This window comes from Lactuca virosa, chromosome 2 (assembly GCF_052849685.1).
Source record: "Lactuca virosa cultivar CGN04683 chromosome 2, Lactuca_virosa_CGN04683_v6, whole genome shotgun sequence".
NCBI lineage: Eukaryota > Viridiplantae > Streptophyta > Magnoliopsida > Asterales > Asteraceae > Lactuca > Lactuca virosa.
Genome location: NC_136427.1, coordinates 20,137,908 through 20,152,807, shown reverse-complemented (window position 1 = coordinate 20,152,807; position 14,900 = coordinate 20,137,908). Strand labels below are relative to the sequence as shown.

At 27.4% G+C, this 14,900-nt stretch overlaps 1 protein-coding gene across 4 annotated transcripts in view; it reads right to left on the bottom strand.

Moving 5' to 3' along the window:
* The window catches only part of LOC145156261 (uncharacterized), a 36,870-nt gene extending 22,520 nt beyond the window's left edge, over positions 1-14,350 (bottom strand). The window contains exons 1-2 of one of the 4 annotated variants that reach the window (XM_079075699.1): positions 13,890-14,345; positions 4,305-4,382 (exon numbers count right to left, since the gene is read on the bottom strand). In XM_079075699.1, the coding sequence (XP_078931825.1) occupies positions 4,305-4,382; positions 13,890-14,246 (435 nt within the window). In that variant the 5' untranslated portion in view covers positions 14,247-14,345. Of the gene's footprint in view, positions 1-4,304; positions 4,383-10,061; positions 10,273-13,889 lie in introns of those variants that run through there. The other 3 variants (XM_079075700.1, XM_079075698.1, XM_079075701.1) reach the window with 3 other exon arrangements.
* Between the last annotated feature and the right edge of the window lie 550 nt (positions 14,351-14,900).

Below are 14,900 nucleotides of genomic sequence, written 5' to 3'. Positions count from 1 at the left end.
GGTTCGGTTTTAAGTCAAAACCGACCCAAACCGACCCATGCTCAGCCCTAATATATATATATATATATATATATATATATATATATATATATATATATATATATATATATATATATATATATATGATGGGATGAAAACCCAATCCCACATCGGTAAAAAGAGAAACTAGATGCTAGCATATAAATCAATGAACAATCCCTTATATCATCGATTGGTTTTAGAAAATGAAACTTCATTGTTCTTCTGTGTTGAGTATGGTTGGGCTAGTAACGATCCTTGCAAATGGTATCAGAGCTACGGTAGTAGCCCGGATGATGTGGTCGGCGCAGGTAGCGCAGTCCCTAGTAATTCCTTGATCAACGAAGTTGATCTTAAAGCCTTGTATTGAAAGTCTTCATGATGGCCCCATGTTAGGTAAGCATGTTCTTAGAGTATCAACGATATGAAAAGGGATTGGATCTGATGAACATTCGTTGAAGGGGAGGCCAAGGGTGGAACTTGGGTTTGGGGGGAAGATTGTTGGGATGCAAACCCAATCCCACATCGCTAAAAAGATAAACTAGATGCTAGCACATAAGACAATGGGTAATCCCTTCAATCACCATTTGATTTTAGAAAAAAAAAACCTCATTGTTCTTCTATGTTGAGCATGGTTGGGCAAGTAGCGATCCTTACAATAATAGAATGAATAAATATTAGTAAAAATAATTAGAAACAATCATTTTTGATATAAAGAGTTCAAATCTAATGACAGACTAAAAGGGTTGAACCTGAAACTTAAATTGTTAAGATATTTGACATTAGGGGATGTTTTTGTCAAAATGGGAAAGTTGAGGGGATAGAGTGAAAATATAAGGATAAAATCCATGGATCACTAGATATTAGCTAAACCACATCTTTACCAAATGGATCAAAAACTTAGCCACTCCTCTTGCAACATAAACGGTTGTGAAGTAAAGAAAATGGGAGAAATACCGAGAGAAGGAGGTTGAGAAATGAGGTGCTTGTCGGAGATTCAGACGAAAAAGTGTCAAAGATGGAAGAGAGATAGCGGAGGAGGATGTTGGTGATTCTAGAAGCCCTTGGTTGGTTAGTTTCTTTAGCTCATTCTTCTTTTATCTCAAAATCACAAAAAAACATCACCACTAGCAACTACCATTGTTAGTAGTGGTGTCGGCCGGATGTCACTTCATCGACACCACATACTACCATGAGGTGGTTGTGGGTTATAATTTTATAGCCTATTAATGTTCATTAGAAGTTTAGTCAAGCAAATCTCATGTGGCCTTTGATTGTATTGTTTTTGGAGTGAGGGTTTTAACCACCTTATCACCGCTATGTTGCCACTACTTCACGGTGGTTGAGTGGTGCTTTATTTTTTCAGCTCAAAACAAGGGATTAAGTGTGTAATTAGTTTGGATTGAAATCCAAACCCAAGATTCCTTCTAGTGATCATCTTATGTGAATAGAAGCATGGTTAGTATGTTGATTTCAAGCATAAATCTTAATCTATTAAGATGCTTCTTTTATTCATCTAAAATATATTTTCTAGGTTTGATTTTCACTAAAATTAGTAATCATGATCTTATTCATTAAGGGATTAATTGGTAGGGTGGAAAGCAGACTTAAACATGTCAATGTGTGAACACATGAAATATGTCACCTATATTTCTATATTTCAAAAATGATATAAAGTCAGAGTATCCAATTTGTATGAAAATTATATCCCTTCAAATGTATGGATGTCTATTTTCTTCCTCCAAAGGGTGTGATTTGTTTTCAACTACAAATATGGTAAAACATTCATTCAATATAGACTGGTCCAGAAAACTCATTAATCGCATTAGCTATCTTGTACATTCATATTAAATCTGAACTCCATCCTGCATGAGGTTTTGGTGTTTCCTATAAAGGCCTTATCCTGGTTCCACTCCTAAGTTTAGTGGAAATTGTATTCTTTAGAGTCTGGTCCATGAAGATGGCTAATTGTAATAGCTATCTTGTATTATGCATAATTAATTCTAGAAAATTCCAAATAAAATGAGGTCATGGTCTATGTTTAGAGAAGAGAGTCTAGTTTAACATATATTTTATCCAAGGAATGATAATCATTCTTATAGGGTGATAGTGACCATATTTGAGAATGTGGTTGATTTTTATAGTTAATTTGTAAAAATCATAGACAAATATAGAACAATTGTTAGAACGTGTATTTTATATCTCCGAAAAACTAAGAGAGTATTATATTATAATAATAAATATTAAATATTAACCTTAAAAAATAACTTAGATAAAAGAGGTAAATCAGTCCATGAACACACATATGTACCAAAAATATAATTAAAGTGAACACTCTAAAAATATTAAATAAGGTTTGGGTTTACAAATGGACTAATATTATAAAAGTCCTAAATTTTTAACACGTAATTGGAAAAAGCCCTAATATTTTTTTTATTATTGCTATAGCCACAACTTTCTCGCAGGATTATTACTCTAGCCCACTTAACGGGTTTCATGGTTAACTTGGTTAAATTTTTTGCAAAATCAGTCCTAAAAAGTTCAAATTTAGTCCCTGGGGTTTGTAAAAATTACACCACATGGTTTTTTAACTTTATTTTTCATTTTTTGTATACTTTATTTATTTTCGGTTTTTTTATAAATATATATACATTTTTTATTTTCTTTTTTATATACTTTATTTATTTTCATTTTTTAACTTTATTTTTCAACAATTTGATTTTTTTTACCTTTTATACCTTTTGTTTTCTATTTTTTTCTATCTTAGTTATTTATGGTTTTTCTAATGTTTTTATTTATTTTGATTCAAGTAAATGAACTCAAATTTAATATAAATTACTATAACAAGTTTTTTTAGAGACCAATTATTATTATTATTATTATTATTATTATTATTATTATTATTATTTTCTTTTAGTCTATTATCAAATTGAAAAATATTATCTTGAATTTAAACTATTGATATCACATATAAAAATATGATTTAATTTCCAAGTTATATAACACATTAAAACACTAATTCTCAATAAACAAGCTAATTTTTTTTAATTTTCATTTTTTCGTAACATAAATATAATAGCACTAAAGAAAAAAAAGTAAAAAGAAAATAAGTTGGACCGAAATTACAAATATAAACATAACAAATTTATTTACTTGAATAAAAATAAAAAAAATTACAAAAACTATAAATTATATAAATTGTAATATAATCTAATATAATAATACATTTTATATTTTTTGAAAAAGGTCAATAAAAAGTTAAAAATACACAAAAGTAAAAACAAATAATTGGAAAAGAAATAAGAAAAAAATAAAAAAAAGATGAAAAAATTAAAATATAATACGAAAAGAAATATGAAAAAAAAACTAAAAAAACTCTAATATACTCTATATATACACTATAAAATAGAAACAAAAAGGTAAAAAGGTAAAAAAAATCAAATTGATGAAAAATAAAGTTAAAAAATGAAAATAAATAAAGTATATACAAAAACGGAAATAAAAAATGTATATATATTTATAAAAAAACCGAAAATAAAAAAAAGTATACAAAAAACGAAAAATAAAGTTAAAACATCATGTGGTGTAATTTTTTGCAAACCTCAGGGACCAAATATGAACTTTTGGGACTGAATTTGCAAAAAAATTAACCAAGTTAACCATGAAACTCGTTAAATGGGCTAGAGTGATAATTCTGCGAGAAAATTATGGCCATAACAATAATAAAAAAATATATTAGGGCTTTTTCCAATTACGGGTTAAAAATTTAGGGCTTTTATAATATTATTCATTTACGAATTGAGAAATGAATAGTGAAACCTTGTGGAGGTTGATCCGAGTGTGACAACCTTCTAGTACACATTTAATAGTTATTTAGTGTTTTTCTCATTAAATGAGTTACACTTGCTTGTTTATTATGTTCACTTTGGATGCGTATATGTGTGTTTTATAGCTAGTAAAAAATATTTTATATTAAGATGACAAAGTTATAATTTGGTAAAGTTTTTAGAACACAATATCAACATATAAATAAATAAAATATCATAATCATAATAAATAATATAAAAGTTGATAACAATGCCATAACGATCGCAAAAACACGTGTCCCTAAAAATAGTATGTGACGAATTTGCAAAGAAACGCGTCTCTAATTGTTTTTAATGTTTTTTTTTTTCTATTTGGGAATTCTAAAAAATTAATAACATATTGTTATTTATTATTTTTAATTAAAAAAACCGATTTCATAATTTTTACATGTAAAGGAATGAATAAATATTAAAAATCACCTCTTTTTGGAGCCTTTTGAGTTTAGCATTCTCTGTTTTTAGTCTTAAAACTTCATGTTCCAATTCATCGGCACGGGCCTGTAAATATTAAAAAATTAAAAAATTTATTGAAAAGTTATAATTTATAAGGGTAACAAACTTTATCGCGTTTATATATTTAGTCATTAAATTTATTTATCATGTTCACAAAATACAATTAATATGACTGATTTATTGATTTATATGAGAATAAACTTTATCTTATATATACATTTAATCACTTAGAAAATTTGTAAAGCATATGTAGCAAAGTCCAGTAATGTTTCATTAAATTTTCAATAAGACAATGATGATCGCTGAAAAAATATGAGAGAATCTTTAAAAGGAACAAAGACGAGCATAAGTGTCTAATGCTATTTGAAATGCATGACAATTTCTATGTACTTCTTTTTCGATAATTATTTTTCACTAGCATATGACAAATAAAAATAGAGTATGATGTGGGAAATACATAGTGTGTCACTTATAAATTGTACCAAAACGTAATATTAACATCTAAAACAAGCATCTTTCGACAGAAAGTGATCTTGCACATACTAAACATCTCTTACCAAAAGAATTAACAAGTGATCTTACATAAGTTAATTTCAATATGAAATGATCTTATACAAACAAATATTAATAAGATGCAAACTAAAATTTGTTAATATAATTAACTAAACTATGGTAGTTAATTAGTTAAGAGTAAATTACACGAATGCTCCCTATGGTTTGGGGTAATTTGCATGTTTGGTCTCTAACTTATTTTTTTAACTCGGAAGGTCCTTATAGTTTGTTTTTGTTGTGCGTTTGGTCCCTGTCTTATCTAAAAAGACTATTTTGTCCTTAATTTTTTTTAATTTATTTAAATAAAATGGGATAAGTAAGATAAGATAAGATGAGGTGGAAGTGAGGTTGGAGTGTGTTTATTTAAATAAATTAAAAAATCAAGAGTAAAATAGTCTTTTTAGATAAGACAGAGACCAAGCACGCAACAAAAACAAAATGTAGGGACCTTCCGAGTTAAAAAAATTATTTAGGGACCAAACTTGCAAATTACCCCAAACCATAGGGACCATTCGTGTAATTTACTCATTAATTAATTATTAATTTCTTTTACGTAGAATATTACATGATTGTTAACTTTTTGTAAGAGTAGTAATTATCTTGTGCAAATATTATATATATATATATATATATATATATATATATATATATATATATATATATATATATATATAATGAATTGATGTAACATCAATTCAGTCATAGTATAGCTATAGATTTTACCATATCCTTTTGTTTGGGATAACCATGAATAGTTATTAACTAAATGCTTAATGAACTATAATGATAATATATCAATAATAAGAAATAAAAGAAAAAAAATATTCAAAGATGGTAAAATCTTTATTATTATATAAAATATATTGAGTGTTTCTTTAATTTTAAGATGTACAAATCTTACTACAGGTTGTACAACCTATAGTGCTTTATCATGTGATGCGTCTAATGTCACAAATTTTGAAAAGCCTAAAAAAGTTTCATATCCAAACCCTAAATCCAATTCTTATTTTTCCGTCACTAATCGATTTGTTGCTCTGCCCCTTAACACCAATATGGCCGCCGCCGGTTTGCCTCACCACCATAATCGGACACCTTTACCCTAATTGCATAAGTCGACATCCTCCAGAAACCCTACCTCCGCCTCTCGGTCTCACAATCTCCTTGAAATTACAATCCATTCAATCTGCTAAGATTTTTTGTATTTCATGTGTTCTTTTCTTTGTTGAATACCTAAATTAACAAAAAAATCTTATTTTTATGTAAGTTTTTTGTTTTATTTCTGCTAACTTGAAAGCGTCTTTCCACTTTTTATGTGTGTATGTTTACTGTTATCCTATTTGCTGTAAATCAGAGTTGTGGGTCGGCTACTTTTAGTGTCGAGGCTTGAACTTTGATACCAAAATCAATACAACTTATATTGATTTCTATATGGGAGTTGCTTCTCAGATTTCGGCTCCCTCCTTCCCTGGCGTTTTTCTATTGAAAGAAGGGATATCAAGTTTAAAGACGTGAGAAGGGGTAAACATCGTTTAAGGCTCAAATATCGAAACAACAAGAAATGTCAGTTTTTTTTTAACTTCTATTCATTGTATTATAAAGAAAAAATTGGATCTATATTTGATATTAGGTTAATTTTACTAATCTTGAGTTGTTTATATATCTCATGGTACAAGTCTAGAATCAACTTTTTATTATTATCTAAATCTGATTTTATGTTAATTTTACTCATCTCAACTCTTTTTGAAGATGTTTTATATCCGAATAATTTTGATGTTGGGTCTTTTCTTTGTAAGATTATTTATTGGTTTTTAGATATGCTATTTCTGGGTTTTATTCTGGTATGTCGAGTTTGTTATCAAGAAATCTACAAACGAAACAATGGTTGGCAATTTTGCCTCCAGTTTTGATGTTTCCTTTGTAAACATCATTTTTTTTTCTTTTCTTCATTTGTTGAAGAATTTGTGTTGGGGAAATATAGTTACTAGGAAGTTGGATTTCTTGATGTTGCTCACCTTTAAACACCTTCAATCCAATTATGGGGACCGAAAAATTTGGTCCAGGTGACATATGAGGTTCTCCTCTGCTAATTTTTTTTTATCTGTGGATTTTTCATACCAATTCTGTTATCTTATTTTTTTTGCTATTGTTGGTCAGCTTTCGTAGATACTTGAAGATCAGATTTTGTGTTTGGCATATTTCTCCTTGCCATTGGAATACCTTGCAGTACGAAGGATTTCTATTACTAAAATAATGCTCTTTTTTTCTTATAAATCAATCGATATGTATTTATCTATATGTATATGTATATATCATGGTTTCTTAAAATTAATCTTAAATCATATTATTGTGTAGGATATCAATTCATTATTAAGAGGCTTCATTGATTACAACCAAGATCCAAATCTAACCATTTCCAACAACATTCTCAAGGAAGGAGCAATAAGTAGAAATGTACTTTAGTTAATTGATTTCTTTAGCTTTTTAATTTCATTTCTACATTACATTTCCATTTTTTCTAAATTGGAATTTTCTTATACAATGCCTGTATTATGGGGAAAAGGAGGAGAAATGGAATACCATGTGCTGAGTAGGAGGTCGAAGGGACAAGTGCAGTAGAGAAATGTTCATCTTTACAAAACCGATCAATAAGTGCATTATAGGTAATTTCATTATTTACGATTTTCTTAATTTGGGTATAAATTTTATACATCTAAAAGCTCTACATTTTTGTAGTTTCATTGGCTATAACAAACTTTATGAGTTGTGATTTGAGTTAATGTATGTATTTGTAATGGGAGAAGGTGTTGTTCATGAAACCTAACAAGGCTCAGATTTGAGACACTACTGGTCAAGAAAGGTAATATTTTTTGAACATTTAGACTGAAGTTAGCATCGTGTCATGTTTTTGTTTTCATATATTGTTTAACTTAATTCGTGTTATACAATCTTAGTTTGAGAAAGAGGCTGTGTCATGTTTTGCATGTGTGGTGCTTGGGTGTGTTTGATGTGTGTATGTGCAATGGTGGGTGACTTTCATAAGATATGCTAGATAATGTATTCCTGGTGTACAATGACTACTTATTTTAATTCGAGTTAGTAAAAAATCTTAATTTTTTTTTCTTGTATATGTGTAACATTCCCGGTTAGAACTTAACCATCATCTACGAAATGTATTTACTTTTAATTAAAAAGTTTTTGTTAAGAAGAAAGGGGACCAAATCTATTAATTCAATTTATTTTTTAATTTAATTTGAAATCTATTTGGATTTTTATATATAAAGTAATTATAGTTGAAATCTATTTCTCAACCACTAAGAGACATGTTTTTCCGTGCAGATGCTTTGTCTCAATCAGTTACTAGATGAAGAAGCAGTTGAAGGAGTCTATTGTTTAGGAGATTCATGACACTTTATTAAATCAAAAAGAAGAAATGGCACATTTTGCTTGAGAGCTTCGACAAATTGGTATTTTAGGGAGAATGTCACATTCATAGACTCTTTGTAAAGGGTATTTTAGGTAGACAGATGGAATAAGCAGAAGAAGAATGCCCTTAATAATGACCCACATGACGAAAAATCTGAAGTTGAATTATTGGAAATGTATATATACATTAACTTAAATTATAATAACTATTTTTTCAGTTACAAGTAAAAAACAAATGTTGCTATTTTTATAGAAAATGGAAGAACAAGAGTAGGATAGAACAAGAGTAGCATTGTACTTTTGTTTTGGCTATGGTGTGTAAAAAAGCATTGTTCTTTATGTTTCGTTGTGCAAAATAGCATTGTAGTTTGTAGGATAAGACAATTATAACATTGTACTTTATGGTATTCGTTGTGCAAAACCGCTCCCACATTCAAAATTTCTTACAAAATAGCCCATGACATTAAAAATTCCTTACAAAGCAACCCCCAATTTCAAATATCTTACAAAATAGCCCCTATTTTTTTTTAATTTCTTACAAAAAAAAGCCCTTAATTTCGAAATTTCTTACAAAATAGCCCATAGATTCGAAAAATCTTACAACACAGCCTCCAATTTCGAAATATCCTTCAAAGTAACCCCTTTTAATTGTTTGACAGCTTGTAGCTATTTTTAACAAACTTATGCTTTTTTTTTTGACATATTTCATTCATTTTTTTTAAAGATTCTAAGATATTTTTGCAAATGGTTTTCATGAGTTTGAAGCAATATACATGACTCGTGCTTTTGTTGTCATTTAATGTTATGTTACTGAAAATTTGGATTGTATTCAAACTATTATTGATGTTAGATTGACCTTCTTATTATTATATAACTTAAGCTTTCTTATAATGATGATTTGCTATTTAATATTGGTGTTATACAATCTTTCTTATTCTTAACATAGTGGTTTCTAAAAAGATTCATTTAGTAATATTTTTTCATGTAACTAAATCAGTTTCTTATTTAACTTTTTAAGTATAAGATTGAAAAAAATCATCGTCAGTTAAAGGTCTAGAGCTGAATAGTTGATGATTTCCCAAAGCTAGATGACATTGTGAAAGGGTAACAAAAAAAAAGAGAAAAGTATGGATTCTTGCAAGTGTTGGAATCCAGATGGAGTTAATTCCACATATGAGATTGAGGAGACAAGGAAGGAATGGTTGATTTTATAAAGTTGAATACATTAAGCAATACATTGTCTTTCAAAAAGAAAACAAATTGATGAACCGACTAATGCTTAGTGTTATTTGCCAATACATACATTGTGTCTTATTTTTAATTTGATATATTTCATAAATCAAACTAATTGTTAAACTAAATGTAATCATTGTCCGCCAAAAAGAAATTAATTTCCGAAACAAACTATTCGCCACCTGTTGCTTTGTGCGGGTAAACGACTAGTAGTCATTTTATGTATGTGAGGGATAAATACTCCAACAAAAAACTACCATATTCACGGTTTCAATGATAATTTATTAATAGGAAAGAAACCTACCGATTGCACCAAACCATAAGGATGTTTTATGTAATTTACTCTTAGGGAAATTGTTAGAAAAATCTCAATATATTCGGAAAAGTTTCACTTTAGTCCCAAATTTTATTTTTTGAACAGAAAAGTCACAATTATTTGATTTTACACGATAATATTTTATTTCCTGTTAAAAGAAAAAAAACGATCTTTTTGTTAGTTTGAGCCAAAATGAAATAATCAGGACTTTTATGTTCAAAAAATAAAAATTTGAGATTAAAGTGAATTTTTTTCGAAAATATTGGGAATTTTCTGACAATTTCCCTTACTCTTATTAGCTAAAATATAAAAGAGATAAATATAGAAAAAAAAGGATATCGAGATCTTGAATATGATTGTTTTTAATTTTGAAAGACTGTGATCATAGGATCGAACTGAGATCGAAAGTTCCTATCAAAATGAAATATTTATAAGTTTAAAACATAAAAAATATATCATCTAAATGAAATATTTAGAATAAACTTCAAAGTTAATACATATACTCTAATAAATGAAGATTTTTTTTGTCACATGTTACACTCTAATTCAATTTGCCAAATGTCATTTTGTGGGTATTTTGAATTAATTTTTTTTTCAAATGTCATTTTATGGGTTTTTTATTATATTAAATTCCTTATAATATTTCAATGTAATAACTACGATAAATATAATAATAAATTAATATCAATTTCATTAATAGACTTACCTTTTAATTTTAAAATTCTTAAATTAAAGTTCATTAGTTTCTTTTGTTTATTTATTTAAATTATTTTTTAATTTAAAAGATAAAAAAACATTTCAATTTTAATAACACATTATTTTTCTTATTTTCTTATAAATCAAAAGTTCTCAAATATTTAGATCTTCTCACATATATATATATATATATATATATATATATATATATATATATATATATATATATATATATATATATAATACATGGATCTCACAACTAGGAAACTGTAATACAATAAGATTAGGATTCAAACGGTATTGTCGTATCTTGGAAGTCACCATCTTAAAAGGACGTAATTTTTTTTTCACAATCTAACGGGATACATGTAAGTTTAAGATCCTCTACCAAATTTTTTTCTTTTAATATATCAGATCAGTTTTCTAAGGTTAGTGATCTCCCATAATGGACCTTATACATATACATGTACATATACATATTTTTTTAATATATCAGATCAGTTTTCTAAGGTTAGTGATCTCCCATAATGGACCTTATACATATACATATTTTTTTCTTTTAATATATCAGATCAGTTTTCTAAGGTTAGTGTATAAGGTCCATGATGGGAGATCACTAACCTTAGAAAACTGATCTAATATATTAAAAGAAAAAAATTGGTAGAGGATCTTAAACTTACATGTATCCCGTTGGGTCGTGAAAAAAATTAAGTCCTTTTAAGATGGTGACTTCCAAGATACGACAATACCTTGTGAATCCTAATCTTATTGTATTATAGTTTACTAGTTGTGAGGTCCATGTATTACATGGATTAATTTATATATATATATATATATATATATATATATATATATATATATATATATATCTAAATATTTGAGAACTTTTGATTTATAAGAAAATAAGAAAAATAAAGTGCTATTAAAATTGAAATGTTTTTTTAGCTTTTAAATTAAAAAATAATTTAAATAAATAAACAAAAGAAACTAATGAACTTTAATTTAAGAATTTTAAAATTAAAAGGTAAGTTCATTAATAAAATTGATATTCATTTATTACTATATTTATTGTAGTTATTACATTGAAATATCATGTGAAATTTAATATAATAAAAAACCCATAAAATGACATTTGAAAAAAAAAATTAATTCAAAATACCCACAAAATGACATTTGACAAATTGAATGAGAGTGTAACATTTGACAAAAAAATCTTTATTTATTAGAATAGATGTTATTCAATTAAAGATTTACGATCATTAACCATTTTTAAGATTTTTTTTTTCTAATTAATTAATTTATCTTTATTTTTGTGTAGTATTTTATAAAGCCACTCATCTAGTTTCTTAGTTTTAATTATATGTAATATTTATAAAACTAAAAAGTATTTGACAATGGCGTTAAATAAATTCAATATATTATAATACATACAATTAAATCAAGACTACTAAACCAGAGTTCATATATAGTTTTTATCTTGTTACATGATATCTTATTATAAATATACACTACTACAGAAAGTTACATAGGACCCGCCATATCGGTTTTTCAAAAAACCGAATAATATTATGTAGAAACCGGGTTTTATGAAAAAAAAAGCAATATGACGCGGTTCAAAGCATGTAAAACCCGGGTTTTTGAAGAAAAACCCCGGTTTTTTGTGATGGAACCGGTCTTTATTATGGAAATATGACCCGGTTTAACAGTCGGGCTCTATCAGGATTTCAACTTAGGACTTGTTTATAAGGAACCCGGTTGAAAACCGGGTTATATTAAGCTTAAAACCGGGTCTTTTTAGGCTTTTTGTAGTATTGATTAGAAAACAATAAAATATGATATGACTTAATACCGAATATCAAAATAAAATATATATATATAGTTAGTCAAAAACAATAAAGCTTTAGAAGATAAATATAATAAGGAATGTAAAAGGGAGCATTATTAAAGAATGAGGTTAATTATACAAAACATGAAGCTAAAAAAATAGAGTAAAAGTGGTTATTAACCTAAACCAAATTTACTCAGTCTTTTAAAAAAACATATTTTGGATTGATTAATAATATTTGATATTAAAAAAAAAAAACCTATTACTGAAGATGTTTTAGAAAAAACATCATAGCTTACACTTGTATACACTTAAGAGCAAGTTAACGAATATGGGTAGGATCGAGTGGCATATGGTCTTACGAAATTAATACAGTCCCAGTGTCTTCAGTCTTGCCATCTTAAATTTGGTGTTGCTTCAAAAATAATCTTATTAGGATCGGGATTGTATTTTGCATAAATTTTATACTAAGTGATCAATCTTCTCATGCTTTTGATTTCAAATAATCTACGACGAAATAACATATCTTGTATATACATTTAATCACTTAGAAAATTTGTAAGTGATTTATACTTTAATTAATACCTTATATATATATATATATATATATATATATATATATATATATATATATATATATATATATATATATATATATATATATATATATATATATATATATATATATATATAAAAGTAAATCTTATTTCTTCAACTAATGCATTTGAAATCAAAAGCATGAGAAGATTGATCAATACTCCATCTTAATTAAAGTATAAATCCAAATCATCAATCCATTCGTCCAATTCAAGATAATAAAATTTACCGATGTTGAATATTTTATCTTTTCATTTATATATTTTAAAATTGCAAGTGGGTCAAAGATATGTTATCCTTGACAACCGAAACACAAATAATTTTTTTGTAATATATAAATATTTTAAATGATCAAAATAAAGGATTCGTTTTCTTTAAAATTGGCACAAACAGTCTTCAAACATGCCACAATGAAAATCCTAAAATATGTATTTTATATTTTTAATTTAATTGGAAGAGTTCTTAATATTTATTAAATGTCTTAAATGCTCTTTGGCAAAGATATAACGTAAAACGACGATAGAAATAACTAATAAAAAGTCTTAATAAGAAATGTTTGTAACTAAAAAAAATAAAAGAATTAAACATTCATCTTTAATTTGTAAGCAACTTTATAGCATTAAAGTATTACTTCATGTAAGCAACTTCATAGCACAGGGGTATTTGACTGTGATTCAAAGTATATTTAATTTATAAAATAAAAAATATGACATTTTAAACAGTTTAATTGATGGTAAGATATATGTATTAAAGTATATATGAAATTATCTGTTGTATTTTTAGATGAATACAATATATATATATATATATATATATATATATATATATATATATATATATATATATATATATATATATATATATATATATATATATATATAGAGAGAGAGAGAGAGAGAGAGAGAGAGACCTGTTTTCTAGCTCTAGAGCGACCAGCTGATTCACGGTTCTTCATCAGACGCTTGAACTTGTCACTGTACTTAGGGGGGGATCTTTGATTTGTTACATGTGGAGTGGCTCCTGTTGATGAATTATTATGTATTGGTTCTTGATCATGTGCTGAGTTACCAGAAGTACTCAGACTTAACATGGTGGTGGGTGGCGGTGGCGGTGGTGGTGATGGAGGAGAAGGGTGGTGGAGGGTGGCTCCACTACCACCTCCACCAGCCCTGGCTGCATCTGGATCAAAGAAATCTTGGAGGTGATGAGTGGTGGTAGGGTGGTGAAGAGATGGAAGGCTGCTGATGTCTTTCCATACATCATCCATGGGTTATGTGTGTTTTTGTGTTTCTACTTGAAGATATAGTAATGAATGGGAAGGGTGGGCTGGAGTGGGGTTCATGCTTCTTTCTCTGTATAGTCAGTCATTAATTTATTATTATAGTAGGACATTTGTTTGTTAAATTACTTAAATGTATATCTTACTTATATTATTATAAGATAATAATAATAATTAGTGGTGCACAAAAAAAGGTTCAGGATCCAAAGTGGTTTCAAATCCGAATCTGTTTGAGCTAAACAGGTACGGTTTTAATAAAACTGACCGTTTTTATATTTTTTTAGATTTTGCCCGTTGAATCCGGTTTGAGTCGAATTGATTTGAGAAACCGGTTAAAAAAGCAGCTGTTTTGTTTTTTTTTTCTTTTGCATAAAATGCCATTTTTTCATGTTTGTTAGGGGTGTTTGGGATAACTTTTTCAGCTCAAAAGTCTTTTTTATAAAATATTTTTTTCGGAAAGAACTTTTTTCAAAAGAAGTGGTTTAAAAATGTTTGGATGGGCAAAAGACAAAAATTGCTTTTAAACACAAAAGTCACAAAAGGTCACTAATTGTGACTTTTGGAATCAATCTTTTTTCCCTTGCCCAAAAGTTGCTTTAAAAATAACTTCTAAACTTGCCAAACATCTTTTGAATATTTTTG